Source organism: Lipotes vexillifer, unplaced genomic scaffold (assembly GCF_000442215.2).
Source record: "Lipotes vexillifer unplaced genomic scaffold, Lipotes_vexillifer_v1.1 scaffold531, whole genome shotgun sequence".
Taxonomy (NCBI): domain Eukaryota; kingdom Metazoa; phylum Chordata; class Mammalia; order Artiodactyla; family Lipotidae; genus Lipotes; species Lipotes vexillifer.
In genome coordinates this window covers 584789-604959 of record NW_006799583.1, presented here as the reverse complement: position 1 = coordinate 604959, position 20171 = coordinate 584789, and the positions used below count along the sequence as shown (strand labels likewise).

At 37.5% G+C, this 20171-nt stretch overlaps 1 protein-coding gene across 1 annotated transcript in view; it reads right to left on the bottom strand.

Moving 5' to 3' along the window:
* The window catches only part of SYT16 (synaptotagmin 16), a 116416-nt gene extending 98897 nt beyond the window's left edge, over positions 1-17519 (bottom strand). The window contains exon 1 of the mRNA XM_007471703.1: positions 16945-17519. Within this exon, the coding sequence (XP_007471765.1) occupies positions 16945-17464 (520 nt within the window). The 5' untranslated portion in view covers positions 17465-17519. The remainder of the gene's footprint in view (positions 1-16944) is intronic.
* Positions 17520-20171: the final 2652 nt, after the last annotated feature.

Sequence of the window (20171 nt, the reverse complement as noted above, 5' to 3'; positions counted from 1 at the left end):
GAATGCCATGTGACTTAGGCCTGGCCAATCAGAGCTCCACATTTCCCTGATCTCAGGGATTGCTAAGGTTTGCCACATAATTCAAGCAAAGCAGAGAGAATCAAGCCAATGAGTGCTAACCCCAGAATTGTTTTCAAGTTGCCAGAAAGTGGCATTTCTTTCTCCACTAGATTATAACCTAAGAGGATATAAATCTGGAGCTTCTGGCAACCATCTCACTACACATGGAGCCAGAGAATGGAACCAGCTCAGATGGGTGCAGAAATAAGAGACTGAGGGAGAGAGAGAAACCAAATTCCAAAGACCACATTTGAACTCCTGGATATACCTTCTCATGGAACGAGATTTACGCCCCGCATTTGTCAATTACCTGAGCTCAACCATTCTTCTCCTTTGCTTATAAGGAACTGAGAAATTCCCCATATAATCTGAGTTTAGTTCAGTTGTATAAATAGCATGGTTTCTGGTACATAAACAATATTGCCTCAATGCCATTTTACAGCTAAGAAGTCCAACCTTGCAAAGGGAAGTATCACGAGTAAAACTGATCTAGCACAGACTCAAATGAAAGTAACTGCTTGTCATTATAGGTCTAAATGCAGGAGAGCAATTTTCAAACTTTCCATACAAGCAGTGGCTGCTTTTTGCAGGATCAAAACAGGATAAAAACTAGGCAGTCCCAGAAAAACTCTTATTTTGGTTTTGAAATAGACTTTGATATCACAGCTTAAGAAGATAATGCTTGAAGTTCCAACTTCATACTGGTTTCTCTTCCCCCAAAGGAACTGATTTTTGAAATGATATAAAAGTTCTTGAAGTCCTTCTGTGTCATGAACAAGAAAGTCTCCTGTGATAACCCTGTACCTGGCATCCATAAGCAAAAGATGTATGAAACATCAGAAAAATCTCAAGAATAACAGAAACTCCAGAGTAATAACTGGACAGTATTACTGATGACCAGATGCTGATAAGCTTCAGCAAAGCCACATTTTACAGTCATTCCACCAAACACAGTCCTCACCCTACCCCATGGCTTGTCCGTTTACTGTTCGCTCTACTAGGAATGCTCTTTCCTTCAGATCGCTGCATAACTGTTGTCTTCCCAGACAGGTTATTCTACAAAAAGTATAGGAAGGACAACCCTATATAAAAGAGCACTCACCCAATTAATTTTTATCCCCTTATCCTGTTTTATTTTTCTACATGGCATCTATAACCTATGTTATATTAATTTGTTTACCTGGTGAACGTCAGAAAGCGTAAGACTTAGATGTCCATTGTGCCAGTTACCTATCATCTCCAGAAAGTCCCAGTTCACCAGCAAATTGTAGCTCTTACACAATTAACATAGACTATTTCAAAATCTACACAACTGCTTGAACAACACTTTAATTACTACACTGGTCAAGGTCCAGTCAGAAAACAAAACCCACAATATGTATTTCAACAGAGGGAATTTAATATAGGGAACTGGTTCCACAGGTATTGGGTATTGGATAAATAGAAGGAGGAACAGAAATAGCCCAGAGATTGAAACTGCAGGAAGCAGCTACCACCCCTCTGGCTGGGAAAGTAAAGGGAAGAGGTGAAGGTTATTATAAACTAGGAGCTCAGAGGTGAGGTGTTATGTATATGCAGCTCAGACGTCTAGGGAGGGGAAACTGCCTGGTCAGTGCTGTCACCTCGGAGTGGAATACAACGAGCCTGGATCTGGAATGCTCAAAGAAGCTGGGGACTAGAACACACACTGCTGACAGCACTGTGAAGGGCAGTGCTGAGATGCCAACAACAGGAACAGTGAGCAAAGACAGGAAAAAGTAAGCGCTTTCTCCTTACCTCCCATCTTCCGATATCCCTCTACTGCTCCCTCCATAGATCAGAGAATACCCCCAAGCAAAGGCAAACTGGAGTTTGCAAAATCCCAGCCCCAACATCCAAAGCAGTATATGGAAGAATGGATTTGAGCTGAGAGACAATAGTTTAAAAAGCAGCACATATCCTAATGCATTTCTCCAAGTTTATTTTCATAAGAAAAAAGCCAAACTTCAAATGAAACGGTACAATGCTTGACTTCTGACTGTATTATCACTAGCTCTTTCTTGTAAACCTTGTCAATTTTAATCCAGAGTACCATAGATGAACTTTGGGTGGTGCAGAAACCCATGAAATTTCATTGCTAAAAAAGTTTGATATGTTATGTATGTATCTTCCTGCATAAGTAGGTTCATAACTTTCATTAAAGTTTCAAAGAAGCCTATAACACCCCTTAAAATTTGGTATCACTGTCCCATGTTCTCACTCATTATCTAAACTTGTTATGGAAAACACAGACAACTTGTAGATTCCTTTAATGCCTTAACACACCCTATTGGTTATGACTTTTCGTTATAGGGAAAAGGAACCAATTTGAACCACCACAAGAAAAAGTGGGGCTAGAGCAAGAGTATCAATTCGAGGGACCTCAACGAGGGAAGAAATTACCATGTTTACAAAAGGGGCTCAAAATAGGACTGTCTCTTTCATATATCCCATCTAAATACACTCTAGTATATGTGCTCAGAGATATACTTACATTGCAGAATTATCTGTTACGGTAGTGAAAACTGGGAAATAAATTAGATGCTCATATGAATGGATAAATTGGATCAACAGAAGAATGAATCAATTAAATGGAATATTAATTAATATGGTGGATTACTATATAGCAGTTAATATAAACCATATGGACATGTATCTGAACAATGTAAAAGTGTAACACTGAGTGGAAGCAAAAACAAGCTGCAGAATAAAATACGTTCAATATTATATCATTTGTATAAAGCTTTAAAACATGCAAAATTATGTTGCACATAATTTACAAATACCTGCAGCAAAAGAATAAAAACACAATAGGAATCATAATGCCCAAATTTAGGTTTGTTCTACTCCTAGTAGGGAGAGAAGGGGAAGAAACAAAGAGGGGTCCTCAGGGGACTCCAATGACCTCCATCCTGGATGGCTTCTTTAAAATAAATCTGAATTAAATATGGGAAAATGTTAAGACTTGGCAAAGTTAAGTGGTGGGTGTTTGCCGTATGATGCTATATTTTTCTATGCTTTTGAAATGTCTCATAAATTTAAAAACTAGGAAGTGTGAAGGGCACTAAAAGCTCCATTAGCAATGGCCGAGACCACCCCTTAGCATAACTATCAAGAGCTCAAAGAGAAGAGGAACTTATAATCACACCTCAGCAACTCTTTCCATTGCAAGGCTCCTTTTCAGAAACACTCTCCACAAGGGTGGACACCAGAAAAGAGTACCAGGGAGGGAGAAAGGGGACTTACCAAACAAAGGAAAAGATAAGAGGGGAAGAAGAGAAGAGGATAAACACTCCATGTTATTCTAAAAGATAAGCAACACACGAACAATACAGGTGAGAATCTCCCTCAGCAAGAAGAAACAGGCACATAAGTGAAAAAAGTTCTTATTAAGCTGTAGTTCCTACCTGGCTCTGGCTTCTTCCCTGTTGAGCTAGATAATTGCAAAAAATAATACACCTGCCTCAATTAACGGTGTGTGCCTCAGGGCAAGGAAGACCCTGGAGCTTTTACTATCAAGTAATTCCATCATTAAGGAAAAATTTCTGGTTCCTTGGGAACTGTGAACATGGAATTTAAGCTTATTTGTAGCATAATTTACCTCTAATCCATTTCCTCTTTCCTTTTAAGAAGAGGAAAATAGAAAACGGGCTTTCTCATTTTAAAACTGTCCTTAAAAATGTCCTACCGTGTATTATAATATCCAGAAAGTAAGGCAAAAATTGAATCTCTATTTGACCATTTATATAAGTTACGTGTTCTAGCTTCTGTCCATATAAAATTGTGTTACATGTCTGAAGTTTCCTTTTAAAATGACACAAAGTTGCAAAACAAGTAACAATGGCAATAACAACCTCCTTGCCTTAAATATCAAAGCTCCGAAAGCTGGACATCAGCTCCTGGCATGTTCATTAATACCCAGCTTTGCTAAAACATGCAAGTCAACATAGCAAGAAAATTAACTTCATAAAGCTTTTAGAAAACACATTCTGAAGCTTTTGCAGAATACTCAAACTTTTTCATGGACAATTCTGGAAAACCAATGACGTGGTGGCAAATGCTATCAAATGCTATCAAACGAAGTACTAACAAATGAAGATAAATTTAACTAGGGATGGGTTTACTTTCAAGAAATCACTTGGGCAATGAAAAAGCAAAGTTCCAGTACTGCAGTGAAAGGAAAGGCAGGATGCAGCAATTCAGGTTCAGTAATACAACCTATAGAAAAGAAATGAAGCCTGTGTAATTTGTAAATCAACTGCACGCTCTTGCCTGATACCACTTACTCTCAATTGCCACAAGCAATCCCCAAAACATCGACAGAACAAAATACCTTCAACCCATAAACGCTTGAGACCAACCAGTAACTAAGAACTGGTTGGGACAGGATTTTCCCATGTTACATTAGCCTTGCCGACTAATCTGATTGAAAAGTCAAATTATATCACCACGATTTCAAAGCCTGCTGTTCTATTTTTTAAATACACTCCATCTAGTCAAAGAGTGTTTCTAAAGTTCTACATGCCAATGTACTCTGAACACATTAATTCTATTAGCAGGCTATTTCAGGAAACAGTGAGCATATTTCTTGGAAACAAATATATGTGGTTGAAAAACAGCCTTAAAAACAGTATGAGGTGAAAAACTGAAAACAAAGATGATTTTAAAATGCAATAGAACTCCTTCCCATCACATATTAAAGGTGTCATAATTGCTTCTCGACTGAGAAGTTGCTGTTTGGGATTTGGGTCTTTAAACCAAAAAGCCTATCTTGAGATGGCACTATAAGGGCTCTATCTGCCTCTTAATCATAGGCAACTGCTAAATGAAGTGTATCTATTTTCTCTGTTACATTACTATTGGCAACCAGGTCCCCAGTAACTGCCCAGAAATGTTTCCATGGTTACAAAAAGCATTCAGCATCCCTCTTGTTTTGGGCCAATTTATCTTAAAATCTATTGTGGAGAAAAATATGGCACATTAAGGAGCATAAAATCAAGATACAACGTTATGAAAAGAATTCAAGGTTAAATGGGAAAAGCAGGCTTGACAAGGCTTTTTAAAAAGTGCATATAAATCACTGATTAAAATGCTGCCTTTTCTTAGCGTATCTCCAAATACATCTCTCTAATAGACTGCAAAGCAGCCCATGCACTGAGGCTGACGTGATCTCCAGTATAAAGGAAAAAATGAGCAAGTGAGGATAATTTAAGAATGTTAACCAGCAGGTAAAACCTCCCCCAAAAAACAAGGGTTTTAATATTCTTGCAGCTGAGAGTCCAGTCCCATATTCTAGTTTCAGAGGGTCCTTAGGGCATTTAAATATTTTGACAAAAGAGAGGAATAAGAGCTTTTGCTCATTGTCTATAAGGCATCTGAAGTAAATCAGTGGACTCCATCTCCTCAGGGCGAGGGAGAAAGAGGGAAGTTCTCTAGAGACAACTCAGTAAAGCTCCTCCATCTATAAAGTCATGAGTGATTTGGGCTAACGGGGCTGTCTCATTCTAGGTCTCTGCTGCATTCCCAACTCCCACTGCCACCAAAGAGCCAGGGCATTAAAAACATTTTTGCATCTTCTGGAACATGTTAAACAAATGGTACAAGTATTTCAATAATCTGAAGGAGGTCCACGGCTTATGCTTGTGTAGATTTGTCCATTCCCCCCAATGCTTTGTACATGGTAGGCATTCAATAAATATTTGGTTAACTGAGGAAGGACATCATACAAGACATCTCTTTACAGAAGAATGTTTCTCCCCATACTACCTATACATACATGCCACCCTTTATCATTTCTCTATTCCTCTTATTTTCACTGTGAAATGGAGAGAAGTGGGTGGGATTTAAAGTCATAATGCTATTAAGGACTAATTTGAAGAATTTCACTTCCAAGGAAGACAGAACAGATGTACTTTTCCCTATTCTTCCCCCCAAGTACAACTCAAAACTCTAGACATTGTATATTAAACAAAGATGAGAAGACTGAAAGATGCCAAAAAGAAGGCAGACCAGCTAGTGACCATGAGACTCAAGGAACAACATGGAGGTGAGTGTTCTGGGTTCCTTTGCCTTATATATCTCAGACTTGAAGCTGAGGAAGCTGGCAACCCAGAAATGCCAATGAGCACAGACCAAAAAACTCAAGAGATGCCAGTTCTCTCTGTGCAAAGGGACAGGAAGTGGACAGACTACCCAAAGAGAAAAGTTTTAGGCAATAAGTGCCTAAATCCAGCCAAATAGCACAAAAAAACCTGTGTCCCCCACCCTCACTCATGCCAGCAAAGGCTAGACAGCCTAGACTTCCATACTCACCAAGCTTTAACGAGGGACCCCAATATCCCCACTAGGGGGTGCCAGAGAAGGCTGAGTAGGAATCCAGAACTTTCATCCTTGATGGCCAGTAATGAGCATCCTGTACCCCCACAGTATCAGTGAAGGGCACATGGGGAGCCTGCACCCCACCTGAAGTAACAAGGCACCCCTGCCCCACTCTACTTGGGTGGTGTCAGAGGAAGTCTAGTGGAGACTCAGGATTTTCACCATCAGTGCGGCTACCGTCACCTCCATGTCAATGGAGACCACATGGAGAGATGGACCTGCCATCCAACCCAGCATTAGTGAGGAGCACTCCTTCAAGGGTTAAGGAGGCCAAGAGGGAAACCTGGACTTCTGCCTCCACCTAGCAATAATAAGGTGGTACCCTACTGCCCCGCCAGAGCCTTGTAAAAGACTCTCTTTAGTTGAGAGGCCTTTTAGGGGGAGTAATGTCAAAATAAGGACAACTATTTCTCTTTATGTGTTCGTATCGGCTTACACACTGTTTCTTCTTACCAGCTACTACAATAGCTCCCTAACATATATCCTTTCCTCCAGCGTAGCCTTTAAACTGATGCCACAGTTATCCTTCTAAAATGGACTTCTGTTGGTATCACACTTGATTAAGAGCTCTTTGAGATTCCCAGCTGCTTACGAGACAAAACCTAATCCTTAACATAAAAAACAAAGACCTTCCCAATTGCAGCCTATGCTACTAGCCCCATCCCTGAAAATGTCAGTCTTGTCCACTTGTCTGTGTTCATGCCATTCCTTCAAATGGTATGCCTTTCTCTCTCCACTCACCTCTTAAATTATAATTCATTCTTAGGGTTTGTAGTCCTATATCATCTGCTCTGTGGAACCTTCTCTGATCACCACTGGCAAAACCACCTCAAAAGTTACCACGTAGATAACTGTTCTAATTTTCCACAAACTTTTAAAAATGGGACTATTTACATGTAACTACCTCTTAGGCATTAGAAAATTCCTTAAGACCAATATTTTATTTGTGCATTTATCTCCAAGCCCAAACATGTCACCCAAATTAATGAGAATGTCCAACTTAATTTTAGAGTTTAGTGTTAAGTGTGCAAAGCTCTATGTTCTAGCTTCCACTTAGGATGTAGAAAAATTGGAAATAATGCTCTCGCTCTTTAAATAAAAATTAAATCTGCATAATATGTCAAATTGCACATTTTAAAACTCATCAGAGAGCTGAGATCATAAAGCAACCAACTAATCCAAAAGTTACAAAAAGAAAACTTCTTTCCATGGGAGAAGGGACAGAAGCGTTTGCTTGCCAGGGGCAGATGCTGGATTCATACAAGCTGGCAAGAAAAATTAAGTTAATATTTTCAAAGAACTTCTAAAGACCAAGTGTGTACTAGCACAAGAGTAGAGAACCCATGGGAGCCACAAACCCCAGGGAAATTGAAACCCACTTAGAAGACTGGCCCCACAGAACTCACCTGGTACTCACAAGAAAGACAGAGCAGAGCGGGGCAGGGCAGGAGTGGAGAAAGGTTCTCTCATGGTACAGTCCTGGAGTAGGGGGTCCTGCTATAGACAAAATCAGAAGTCTCACCAGGATTCCTCTCTCATCTTTCCACTATGGAATAAAAGCCACAAGCCACTTGGGAAAGGGCAGCAAATCCCATCACCCTCAGACCACAGGTAGAGACACATTAAGGTGAGTGAATAGAACAGAATAAAAACTACCACCGCTGGGGAAGAGTTAGAAAGAAGTCCTGGAGTCATACCAGTAGAAATCCCCTAACTCTGAGGGAGGGGCAAGATTACCAAGAAGGCCCTAACCCAAGACACAGGAACATATCACCTGCCTAAGACAGAGGCCGCTCCAGAACAGCAGAAAACAGAAACTTCCAACACAACAACACGATATGAGCAAACACCAAGTAATGAATAACATCAGGCTCCTTCTGGGAAAGGGCCAACAGCCTGAAAACAGAGACCCTCTCTGAGGTACGGGCAACGAGAAGAGACTTGAAGCTGAAGATGGAGCAGATTTTGACAAAGCTCTGTAGCAAACAAGCCCCTACCCTAAACACAATGTAGTAATAGAGGGTTTTGAAGGCTATACTACAAGGAGATAACAATAACAACAACAAAACCGAAACCCAGCTCATATTCTGACTAAATTGACTCAACCCCTTCACACTAAAGGCCCAGCACCAGAAAAGGCTCACCTACTTCCAGGCAGACATACTATTTACTTCCCCTACATATGATGTTCAATTTTCAGTCTAAAATACAAGAAAAGCAAAAAAGCAGAAAGGAAAAATACACCGTCAAGACACAAAGCAATCAAGAAAGCCAAACTCAGATATGACTCAAGTGTTAGAACTATCACACAAGGAATTTTAAAATACTATGATTAATATGCTAAAAACATATTAATAGTGGAAAAAGGGAGAAACATGCATGAATTGATGAAGAATTTCAGCAGAGAAACTGAAATAAATTTTTAACCAAATCAAAATGCTAGAAATGAAAAACAAGGTAACTGAGATGAAGAATACTTTTGATGGCCTAATCACCAGACTTCACACAACCAAAGAAAATATTAGTCAACTTGAAGACTATGTCATTAGATACTACTGTCCAAACTGAAATACAAAGAGAAAAAAAATGAAGGGAAGAAAAAGAACATTCAAGAGCCGTGGGATGATATCAAATGGGCTAGTATATGTATAATTGGAAGACCAGAAGAAGGAGCAAGAGAGAATGGATTAGAAGAAATATTTGAAGAGATGATGGCAAAGAATTTTCCAAAAGTAATGAAACTCACTAAATCACAGACACAAGAAGGACAGAGAACACCAATAAAAATGAATACCAGAACACACACATACACATATGCAGTACAAATATAAACGTACACACATCACACACACACACACACACACACACACACACACACACACACACACACACCCTTAGATATATGTTGCTGAAAACCAAAGATAAAGACAAAATCTTTAAGGCATCCAGTGGGAAAAAAAGACACATTATATGCAGAGGAACAAAAGTAAGAATGACAACATGCTTCTCATAGGAAAACTATACAAACCACAAGACAGTGAAATGGAAACCTTACAGTGCTAAAAGAAAAATAACTGTCAACTCAGAACTCTATACGTATCTAAAATATATTTCAAAACTAAATAAGAAATATTTTTCAGACAATAACTAAGATAATTCATTAGCTGCATATATGCACAAGAAAAGTTAAAGAGTGCTTCAAATGACATAAATGATGTAAATATAGAATTCTCTTTTTCTTATCTTAATCACTCTAGGAGATAACCAACCAATTAAAGCAAATATCAAATATCAGCGTATTGAGTATTTATTGAATATGTAAAAGTAAAATATGTAACAACAAAAAAATAAAGGATGGGAAGGAAGAATTGGGAGTACACTGTTGTAACATCATCTAACTATACCTGAAGCAGTACAATATTATTTCAAGATAGACTGAGATTAACTAAAGATATATGTTGTAAAATCTTAGGATGATCATTAAACTTTTTTTAAAAGAGATAAAAATAATGAGCCCAGAGTGGAGATGAAATGGAATCACAAAAATATTCAATCCAAAAGAATGCAGAAAAAAATAGGATAAAAGAAACAAAGAATAGATGAAACAAATAGGAAAAAAATCTAACAAAATGACAGATTTTAATTCATTATCAATAATTACATTAAATACAAACAGTTTAAACATACCAATTAAAAGTAAAAGATTGTCAATTTGGATAAAAAAGCAGGACCCAATTATATGCCACGTACAAGAATCCCACTATAAAGATAAAGATAGATTTAAAGTTAATGAGTAGAAAAGAACATGTCATGCCAACAGTAATCAAAAGAAAGCTGGAGTAGCCATATTAATATCAAAGTAGACTTTAGGTCAAGAAATACTACCAGGGATACAAAAAGGTACATTATATAATGACCAAGAAGTCAATTCATCAAGAAGACATATATTTCTAAAATGTGTATGTATTTAACAACAGAGCTTCAAACTACATGAAGCAAAAACTGAAAGAACAGAAAAGAGAAAAATAGCCAAATCCACAAATAGAGTAACCAACAGAACAAAATAAGTAAACAAAATCAGTATAAAAATAAGTATACAGAAAATCTGAAAAACAGCCTCAAACAACTTGAAGTAATTTATGGAACACTGTATCTAATAACAGCAAAATACACAGTCTTTTTAAGTACACATGAAACATTCAACAAGTTAGAACATGTTCAGGATCATAAAACAAACTTTAATATTTTTAAACTAAAGTAATACAAAGTATGTCCTCAGACCACAACTGAATTAAACCAGAAACTGGTAACAGAAAGTTATCTAGAATATTCCCAACATTTGGAACCTAACCTATACACTTTTAAATAATGCATCAAAAAGGAAGTCAAAGGGAAATTAGGAAATATTTTAATATAATGAAAATAAAAACAACGTATTAATATTTTTGGATGTAGACAAAGCAGCGTTTAGAAAAATGCATCCATTAAATGATTATATTAGAAAAAAGAACAAATTATACCCAAAGCAAGCAGAAGGAAGAAAATAATAAATAACAGAATTCAATAAAATTAGGAACAGAAAAACAATAGGGAAAAATTAATGAAACCAAAACCTAGTTCTTCAAAAAACATATAGACATATAGATAGTCCTCTACTCAGACAGACTCCACACCCCTGGAAAAAATGAAGATAAAAATTACCAATATCAGGAAACAATGGAGACTACTATATATCCTACAAACACTAAAAGGGTAACAAGAAAATACTATGTCCATAAACTTAACAACATAGATGAAATGAAAAAGAAACAATCCTTGAGAAACACAAACTGCCAAAAGTCACTCAAGAAAGACAGACATTTGAATAATCCCATACACACTAAAGAAACTGAATTTTTATTTCAAAATCTTCCAACAACAACAAAATTCCAAAGTCAGCTGACTTCGATGGAAAATTCTAGCAAACATTTAAGAAATAAATACTGATTTAACACAAATTTGTCCAGACTATAAAAAAGGAGAAACATTTCACAACCCATGTTATGAGTCCAGCATTACCCAGATACCAAAACTAGACAAAGATATTGCGAGAAAAGAAAACTATAGACTAATATCCCTAATGTAAATTGATAAAAATTCCTCAACAAAATATTAGCAAATCAAATCCAGCAATATATGAAAAGAATAGTACATCACAACCAGGCAGATTTTACCCAGGTATGCAAGACAGGTTCGACACTCAAAAATTAATCAGTATAATTCATTTCAAAAGATTTAAAAAATCATATGATCAGCTCAACAGATGCAAAACTGCACTTAACAGAATTCAACATCCTTTTTGATTAAAAACTCTCAACAAATTGGAATAGAAAGAAATTTCTTCTATATAATAAAGAGCATCTACAGAAAGCTACGTCTAACTACTAAGTAACAGTGAAAGACAAAGATTTTCCACTAAGCCCAGGATCAAGGCAAATATACCCACTTTCACCATTCTTATTCAACATGATAATATAGTGTAATCAGTCCAGAAAAAGAAATAATAGACATGGGTATTGAAACGGAATAAATAAAACTGTCGTTTGTGTGATTATATTATTATCTATGCAGAAAATCCCCAAATAGCTATAAAAAAGCAATTAGAGGTGGGGCTTCCCTGGTGGCACAGTGGTTGAGAGTCTGCCTGCCAGTGAAGGGGACACGGGTTCAAGACCGAGTCCAGGAAGATCCCACGTGCTGTGGAGCAACTAAGCCTGTGCGCCACAACTACTGAGACTGCACTCTAGAGCCCGCGAGCCACAACTACTGAAGCCCACGCCCTGAAAAGGGAGAGGCCACCACAATGAGAGGCCCGCGCACCACAAAGAAAAGCAGCCCCCACTCACTGCAACTAGAGAAAGCCCGCACACAGCAACGAAGACCGAGTGCAGCCAAAAATAAATAAATACATAAATAAAATTTTTTTTAAAAGGCAATTAGAACTCATCACTGAGTTTAGGGAGGTTGCAAAATACAAGATTATATACAAACATCAATGGCATTTCTATATACTAGCAAGTAGCAGTTGGCAATTTAAAGTTATAGATATACTATTTACAATTATATCCAAGAAAAGGGAAATACTTAGGTATAAATCTAACAAAATATGTATGAGACCTGTATGCTGGAAACTACAAAACAGGTGAAAAAAATTAAGAACTAAATAAATGAAGTGATATACCGTGTTTGCAGATTTAAAGACACACTATTTTTTTAACATCTTTATTGGAGTATAATTGCTTTACAATGGTGTGTTAGTTTCTGCTTTATAACAAAGTGAATCAGTTATACATAAACATATGTCCCCATATCTCTTCCCTCTTGCGTAAAGACACACTATTATTAGCATGTCATTCTCTCCAAACTGATCTATGGATTCAACAAAATTCCAATAAAATTCTCAACAAATTTTTTTGTAAAAATCAATAAGCCTAATCTAAAAACTATATGAAAACAACTAGAATGGTCAAAACAATTTTTAAAATATAAAATTGAGGGCTCACCTGATTTCAAGACCATAATGCTATAGTCATCAAGACAGTGTGTTATTAGAGAAAGAATACAAATGTAGATTAATGGGAAAATATAGAGTCTAGAAATAGACCCACACGTATATAGGTAACAGATTTCTGACAAAGATATCAAAGCAAACAATGGAGAAAGAATAGTCATTTCAACAAATGGTATAGGAATTATTTGTCACCTACATGGTGGGGGGAGGGCTTAATCCACACCTTGCATCATATAAAAAATACCTCAAAATAGATCATAGCTCTAAATGCAAAATCCATAACTTTAAAATTTCTAGAATAAAACACAGGAAAAAAAAATCTTTCTGACCCTGGGTTATAGAAAGATTTCTTAGATATGATACCAAAAGCACAATTCATAAAAGAAATACTTGATAAGGTGGATTTCATTTAATTAAGAATCTCTGTTCTTTGAGGGACATTGTTAAGAGAATGAAAATTCAAGCCACAAAACTGGGAGAAAACATTTTTAAAGTACATTCCTCATATTCAGAATATAAACATAGTTCCCAAATCTCAAAAATAAGAAAACAAACAATTCAATGAAAGTGGGCAAAAGATTTGAAGACCCTACAAAGAAGTCATGCAGATTACAACTACATGAAAATATGCTCAGTGTCACTAGTTATTAGGGACATGCAAATTAAAGCCAAATGGGATGTTAAAACCTATGAAGGGTCTACGATTTTATCCTACTTGCATATAACAAGTTTGCCTGCTACTGTTTTATAGATGTTGGCAGAGATGCAAGACTTCTGGGTTAGAGACAAAGGACAATTTATTACTCACAGTACCTCCAAGTACCATGGGGGTAATGCAGAGGCTGGCCCAGATAGATTCCATGCGTGCAATGGGTTTATGTCGCCAGGGAACACCAAGCTTGGAAAACCTCTATCATTTGCAAGCAAATTTGCCTAAGCTTTGCCCTGAAGAGAGACATTAACGTTATTAGATTGGACAGCAAACAAATATCCCCTGTGCTCTGGAGGGACACACTGTCTTCCAAGGCTGTCATACAAACACCCTTGAAAAGATAATCCAAAACAAAAGGCTGTTTGTGGCTCTGCCCTGCTCATAGGACATGCAAGACACCAATGGAGAATTATCTCCCAACATGAGTTATCACCACACACCTATGAGAATGGCTAAAAAATAATAATAATAATACCACAAAGTGTTGGTGAGGATAGGCGTGACTGGAAATCTCATACATAACTTTTGAGAATGCAAAATTGTACTCCGGAAAACAGTGAATTTTTTTTTTATAAAGTTAAACATATACTTTCCATATGACCCAGCAATCCCACTCATAGGTATTCACCTAATTGAAAACATATTCACACGAAAACCTGTTTTGCAAGTGTTTATAGTAGCTTTATTCATAATGCTAAAAACTGGAAACAACCTAAATATCCCTCAACTGCTGAATGGATCAACAAACTGGGGCCTTCCTGCAATGGAATACTATTTAGCAATAATAAAAAAAAAAAAAGCAAACCAGTGGAACACATGACAACACAGATAAATCTCAAGGGTGTTACAATAAGTGCATTGTGAAAATAGCCAGCCTCAAAAGGCTACATACTGCATGATTCCATTTATATGACATGCTGGAAAAGGCAAACAAGAGAAAGAGAAAACATATCAGCAATTTCCAGGAGCTGGAGGTAGGGAAAAGGACTGGCCCCAGAGGGACTTGAGTGACAGAACTATTTCATACCTGGATGGTGGTGGTGGTTAGAAGACCAGGTGTGTCTGTCAAAACTCACAGAACTGTGCACTACAGAAGGATGAATTTTACCATATGTAAATTATAACTTTAAAAAGGGTGGGGGTGGGAGAGTTATATGCGTAAACTCTAGAATCAGACTACCGGAGCTCTGCCTCTTTCTAAATGTCAGTCTTGGGTAGAGTCCCAAATTCTAATCATCAATTTTCTCAACTGTGAAGTGAGAATAATAATAGTATTTACCTCGTAGAGCTGTTAGCTTTCCTTGTTGTTCCATCAGTAATTATTATTTGATGTCCTATTACATACCTAACATTGTGTTTGACAGTAAGGATACAGAAATGAATCTGTGACACGGCTGCTGGCTTCCAGAAGGCTACAATCTAATGAATCAACATTTCCCGAGTGAACAAATGAACACAATTGTTTAATTGCCATTAGATTATTACAACGATTACAAAAATTAACAGAAGCCAGTGTTAAGCATCTATTGAGCCAAATTCATGTTAATAATTTTAAATATAGTTCAACTTTAGCAAGAATTTTCTAAAATAGGAATAGAAATTTCAAGTCAAATCTAAGAAATCCTATTAGTAGTCCAGACATTTCTAGGATTATCTCTATAGATAATTTTAAAAGGCTTGCAATTGCATTTATTTATAGTTTATCAGATTCAGAAAGAATATTAGGCTACCTTGGTTCACCAATTCATTCTAGCATTTAATACTTTAGTTTGAGTAAGAGTATCAAGAAAGCATTATACGTATATGTGGAATCTAGAAAAATGGTACAGATAAACCGGTTTGCAAGGCAGAAATAGAGACACAGATGTAGAGACACAGATGTAGACACAGATGTACAGATAAACCGGTTTGCAAGGCAGAAATAGAGACACAGATGTAGAGACACAGATGTAGACACAGATGTACAGATAAACCGGTTTGCAAGGCAGAAATAGAGACACAGATGTAGAGAGCGGACATGTGGACACCAAGGGGGGTAAGGGGGAGTGGGATGAATTGGGAGATTGGGATTGACATATAAACAATAGCATATATAAAATGGATAACTAATGAGGACCTTCTGTATAGCACAGGGAACTCCACTTCACCGTACATTAGAAACTAACACAACATTGTAAAACAACTATGCCCCAATAAAAAAATTTTTTTAAAGAAAGCATTATAAAAAGAATATGAAATTATATTTCTTCATTTACTAAGACTGTATGTACCTGGATAAAACATTCCTCTAAAAAGATAAAGCTAAGAGGAATCACTGAAAATGGATGAAGACACTAAGAAAGTATTCCAGAAAAGTCTGCTCCCTCCAACAAGAAGAGAATTAATGAGTTCACCTTTTACATTAAAAGATCTGAAAACCTGCATGAGCTATGTGTGCATTACAAACACATCCTATATACACACGCAACACCTTTCTCTGCCTATCATGTATCTCTCTGTCTCTCAATAAAATGGAATGTCCTTACTTCAGGCTTAGAGTAACAGAAGCGTGAGAAATTTATGCCAGAACATACTACAGCTACTTTTATAGAGTTAATTACATTTTCACCATATTCATTATGCATTTATTGAAGGCCCATTATATGCTCAGTTCTGACAGGATGAAGCTCTATAGGCAGTTTGTTTTAAATGTGTCCTTTCCATTCAAGGCTAGAAGAAAAGCGAGCTATTCTTATTCCAAAGATTTCCTATCTACTGTCATCTCACATCACGCCTCAGTACAACACTGTGAGAAGTGTTCTTGGAGTGTTATCAACTAAAAATTTTGCAACAAGTATGGCTTTTTGCACAGGATTTCACACTGAATAATCTAGTAACATCTAGAGATTCCTAACCTAGTTTAAAAAAGAGAGAATATTTTAAAAGATGTTTTAAACAGTAGGACATATGCACAAGGGGCTTCTCAAACAGAACCCACAGACTCGTTTTCACCATTTCACTTGCTCAGAACTATTGTTTTGGAATATGGAGCCCACCAATGTGGATCTTCCAAAGTTTTATATATTGAAAATATTCCTAAGGATTACAACTCTCATTACGAAGCCAGTATGTGGAAAGGTATAAGAGACAAAAATAAAATTCAAATGATAACTAAAACAAATAAAAATAAAATGAGTAGAAATGTCCTTTGGACAAACCCATAGAAAATGATTACTGGCTAGCTTACCTTGCATTTTTCCATTAACGTTTTCTAAACTACCAGAGAGGTGGCTGTCAAAGCCCTGTTGAAGGCCACTCCTTTGCTTTTCAAGGTGATGTTCTTCCTCGGCAATAGAAGAAAGCACATGTGGTGGCTTTTGGTCATCAGGGGTCTGACTGGGCCACTGGGTCACTATGGAACAGGAGTCCTTTGCATGCTGGCTAAGTCTGGGGCTTGAACTTTGGGCAGAGTCCTGCAAATCACTGTTACAACAGGAGAAATGATCCACTTCAAGAAACAAGGAATTTATGTCCTCTTGAGTCCAACTGCTTTGTCCTTCATCTTCAAAGTAAGTTTCCTGAATCTGAATATCATCTAAGTCCTGGTCTAGCTTGTCACTCAATTTAGAGTCTTGTTTGTTGAAGTTAACCAGCAAAGCAGATAACGTATCTCCTGCTTGCTGGAGAGCTTCATAAACCCGATATATCCAGGAAGAGAGAGGCTGGAAGAGGTTCTGAGCATCCTGAGACGCCATTGTCAACAGCATGGCCAACTATCTGATGTCTACAAGTCCACCTGTTCCATTCCTTCAATACTCTGGACTTAATGTGAACTACAGAACAAGCATGATGAGAAATTAAATTGGAGGTCTCTCAATGGCTGTGAATATTTCACTCTCAAAACTTCTCAGCTGAAACAGAGGAAAGAAGTACTTACACCTGTTAAAGTTACAACCTCAGGCCCATCACCAGATTCCTACAATCAATGTCAAACAGTATTTGGGGACAAAAAGGGGTCATCATTGAAATCCCTAAGGCAGCTAAATAAGAACAACTGTAAAAGTCTAAAGGTATCAGTAAATTATTTCAATGCCTGTTCACCTCTGCAGACATGTGCAAAACTTCCATTAGCACTAATGGGCTCTATTCCTGTGGACTGAGAGAAGTCTATCCCCATAGACCGTACTTAACAGTGTAAAAAGGATAAATGAATCTGCATTAAGAGGCAGTCGGACATGACATTTCAAAATACAAGAAAGGTTGGATGCTTCATCTATGAATCTGCAGACCACAGAAAGCAGGCTAATAAGCATCTCTGCTTCATGACACAAAGATTTATCGTTTCAAAGGAAATGTGTGCCTGGAATTAAAAAGCTTTTAACAAATCTTAGAGCAGGATTTTACATTTTTATGCAATTTCTAGAAATTATACCTATTCTTGGGAAACAACCAACCTCTGAAAGACTGAGGGTGGCAAGTGGATTACACAGCTTATTGGAGACATGTCCAGAGCGTTTTGTTGCTTCTGTCTGTGTTCCAACTGCCCAAAGACAGCCCTCTACAACCTGCGAGACTCCTGGGAGACAACCCTTCCCACGAGATTCATAACGGGAAGGAGGCTCAGCTACAGGACGTCGACAGAGCAACAGGGCACAATGAACACTCCAGGGCTAAAGATCTATACTTTCACAGATATGCATGTATACACACAGATATACATACATGTACACATATACCTGAGTATACATAACCATATGTTATGTGCATTATGTGTGTACATACTTATCTTATTGCCTTTACACTGCTCATCAACAGCTCTGGATGAATGTTATACATGACAGCAGAGCCTAAATTCCTGCTTGCACTTAACCACCCCATCTCTTTTACAGTAATAGCCTCCTTCTGACCAAATCTATCAGCAATCCTGTAAATTTCAGCCATCTTGACCTCAGGCTACTACATGTGACATGATTGCCTACATCCTCCTAAAAACTTCTCTTTAGATTCTGTGCGAGCCATACATTGATTCATTCAATAAACAAATATTGATTAAATGCCTATTAAGTGCTGGGCACAATGCCAGGTATAAGGTAACCCTGAGGTTTCTATCCCCAAGGAGCCCACATTCCAGTTAAAGGGAAACTGAGCTCTCTGCACTTTCCTGACGCTGAATAATTCATGTGTCTGTCTTTCAGGCTCTTCCTGGTCTAAACACCAACTACATATATGCAATCACTCATTGTCCTACAGTTTCCCCTCTTCCCCCTTAATACTCATCAGCTGGGAGAGTTGACCCATCCATAAGTCTCAATTAACACTTCTTTAAAACTCTAAAATATATATCTCCAGCCCTTAACTCAATCCCTGTTTCCAGACTTGTGTCTGGTTATCTAAGCCAGTGGTTCTCAAACTCTGCTGTGTCAGAATCACCTGGTGAGCTAATAAAAAACACAGAGGCCCAGGCTAGTTGAAGGAAAAAGGCTCTGGACCTTTGCATTTTTGTCAGGTTCCCCAGGTGATTCTGACAACCACCCACCAACGTTTGCGAAATGCTGATCTAAGGAAATAGCTACACTGGGACAACTCACCAAAATCTCAACTTCAGCTCAACAAAACCTAGCACATCACTTTTGCTACAACGAAAGTTCAACACTCTAGACTCACATTTTAGCGGTTGTGAATTTCTCCCTTCAACCCTCCCCCTTTCCATTCCTTCCATCCCAAGTTCTGCTAATTTGAGGTCTATGAAGACTCACTTCCATTATGTTTTGTATAGTTATCGCCTTTCCCCACACTCGAATTTCCTCAGAAACTACATACCTAATTGGTTTCAGCCTCTAATCTTCCCTGGCCTCAATCCATCCTCTAGGTTTGCTCACCAAACCTGATAGTGCATCGGGTTTATTGCCTATCTCCTCCCCTAGAATGGAAATTCCATGAAGGCAGGGATTGTGTTTTGTTCTCTAGTTTATTCCCAGTGCCTGCAAGTATGCCGAGCACATAGTAAATTCTCAATAAATGAATTAACAAATCCTACTTAAAATTGTGCAAAAACAGTGTCTAGCATATAGTATGTACTCAAATGTGTTAAACTGATCAATAAAACCTACTCAGAACTGTTGAAAACATCTTAATGTTACCATACAAATCCCCTGCTTGGTTACACTGAAGAGTTCTTTCAGTATTTGTTCCACCCCATTTCACCACCTACAGGGTTTTTTTGTTTGTTTGCTTTTCCTCCACAAATATTTTGCTTAAATTAATATGCTTTGGGGCATCCCAGACCTACAAAGTTCCCTGAAAAAACACTGTATCATTGTGCCTTAGGTACAAGAAACTTTTTAAGATAGAAATGACATATTTTCCTTAATAATCCAATAATCTTTTTTATTGTTCTTTTATACAGAGAAAACTTTTTTTCATATACAACCCAAAATATTTGAATCTACGCCAGCATTTTTTTTTTTTTTTTTT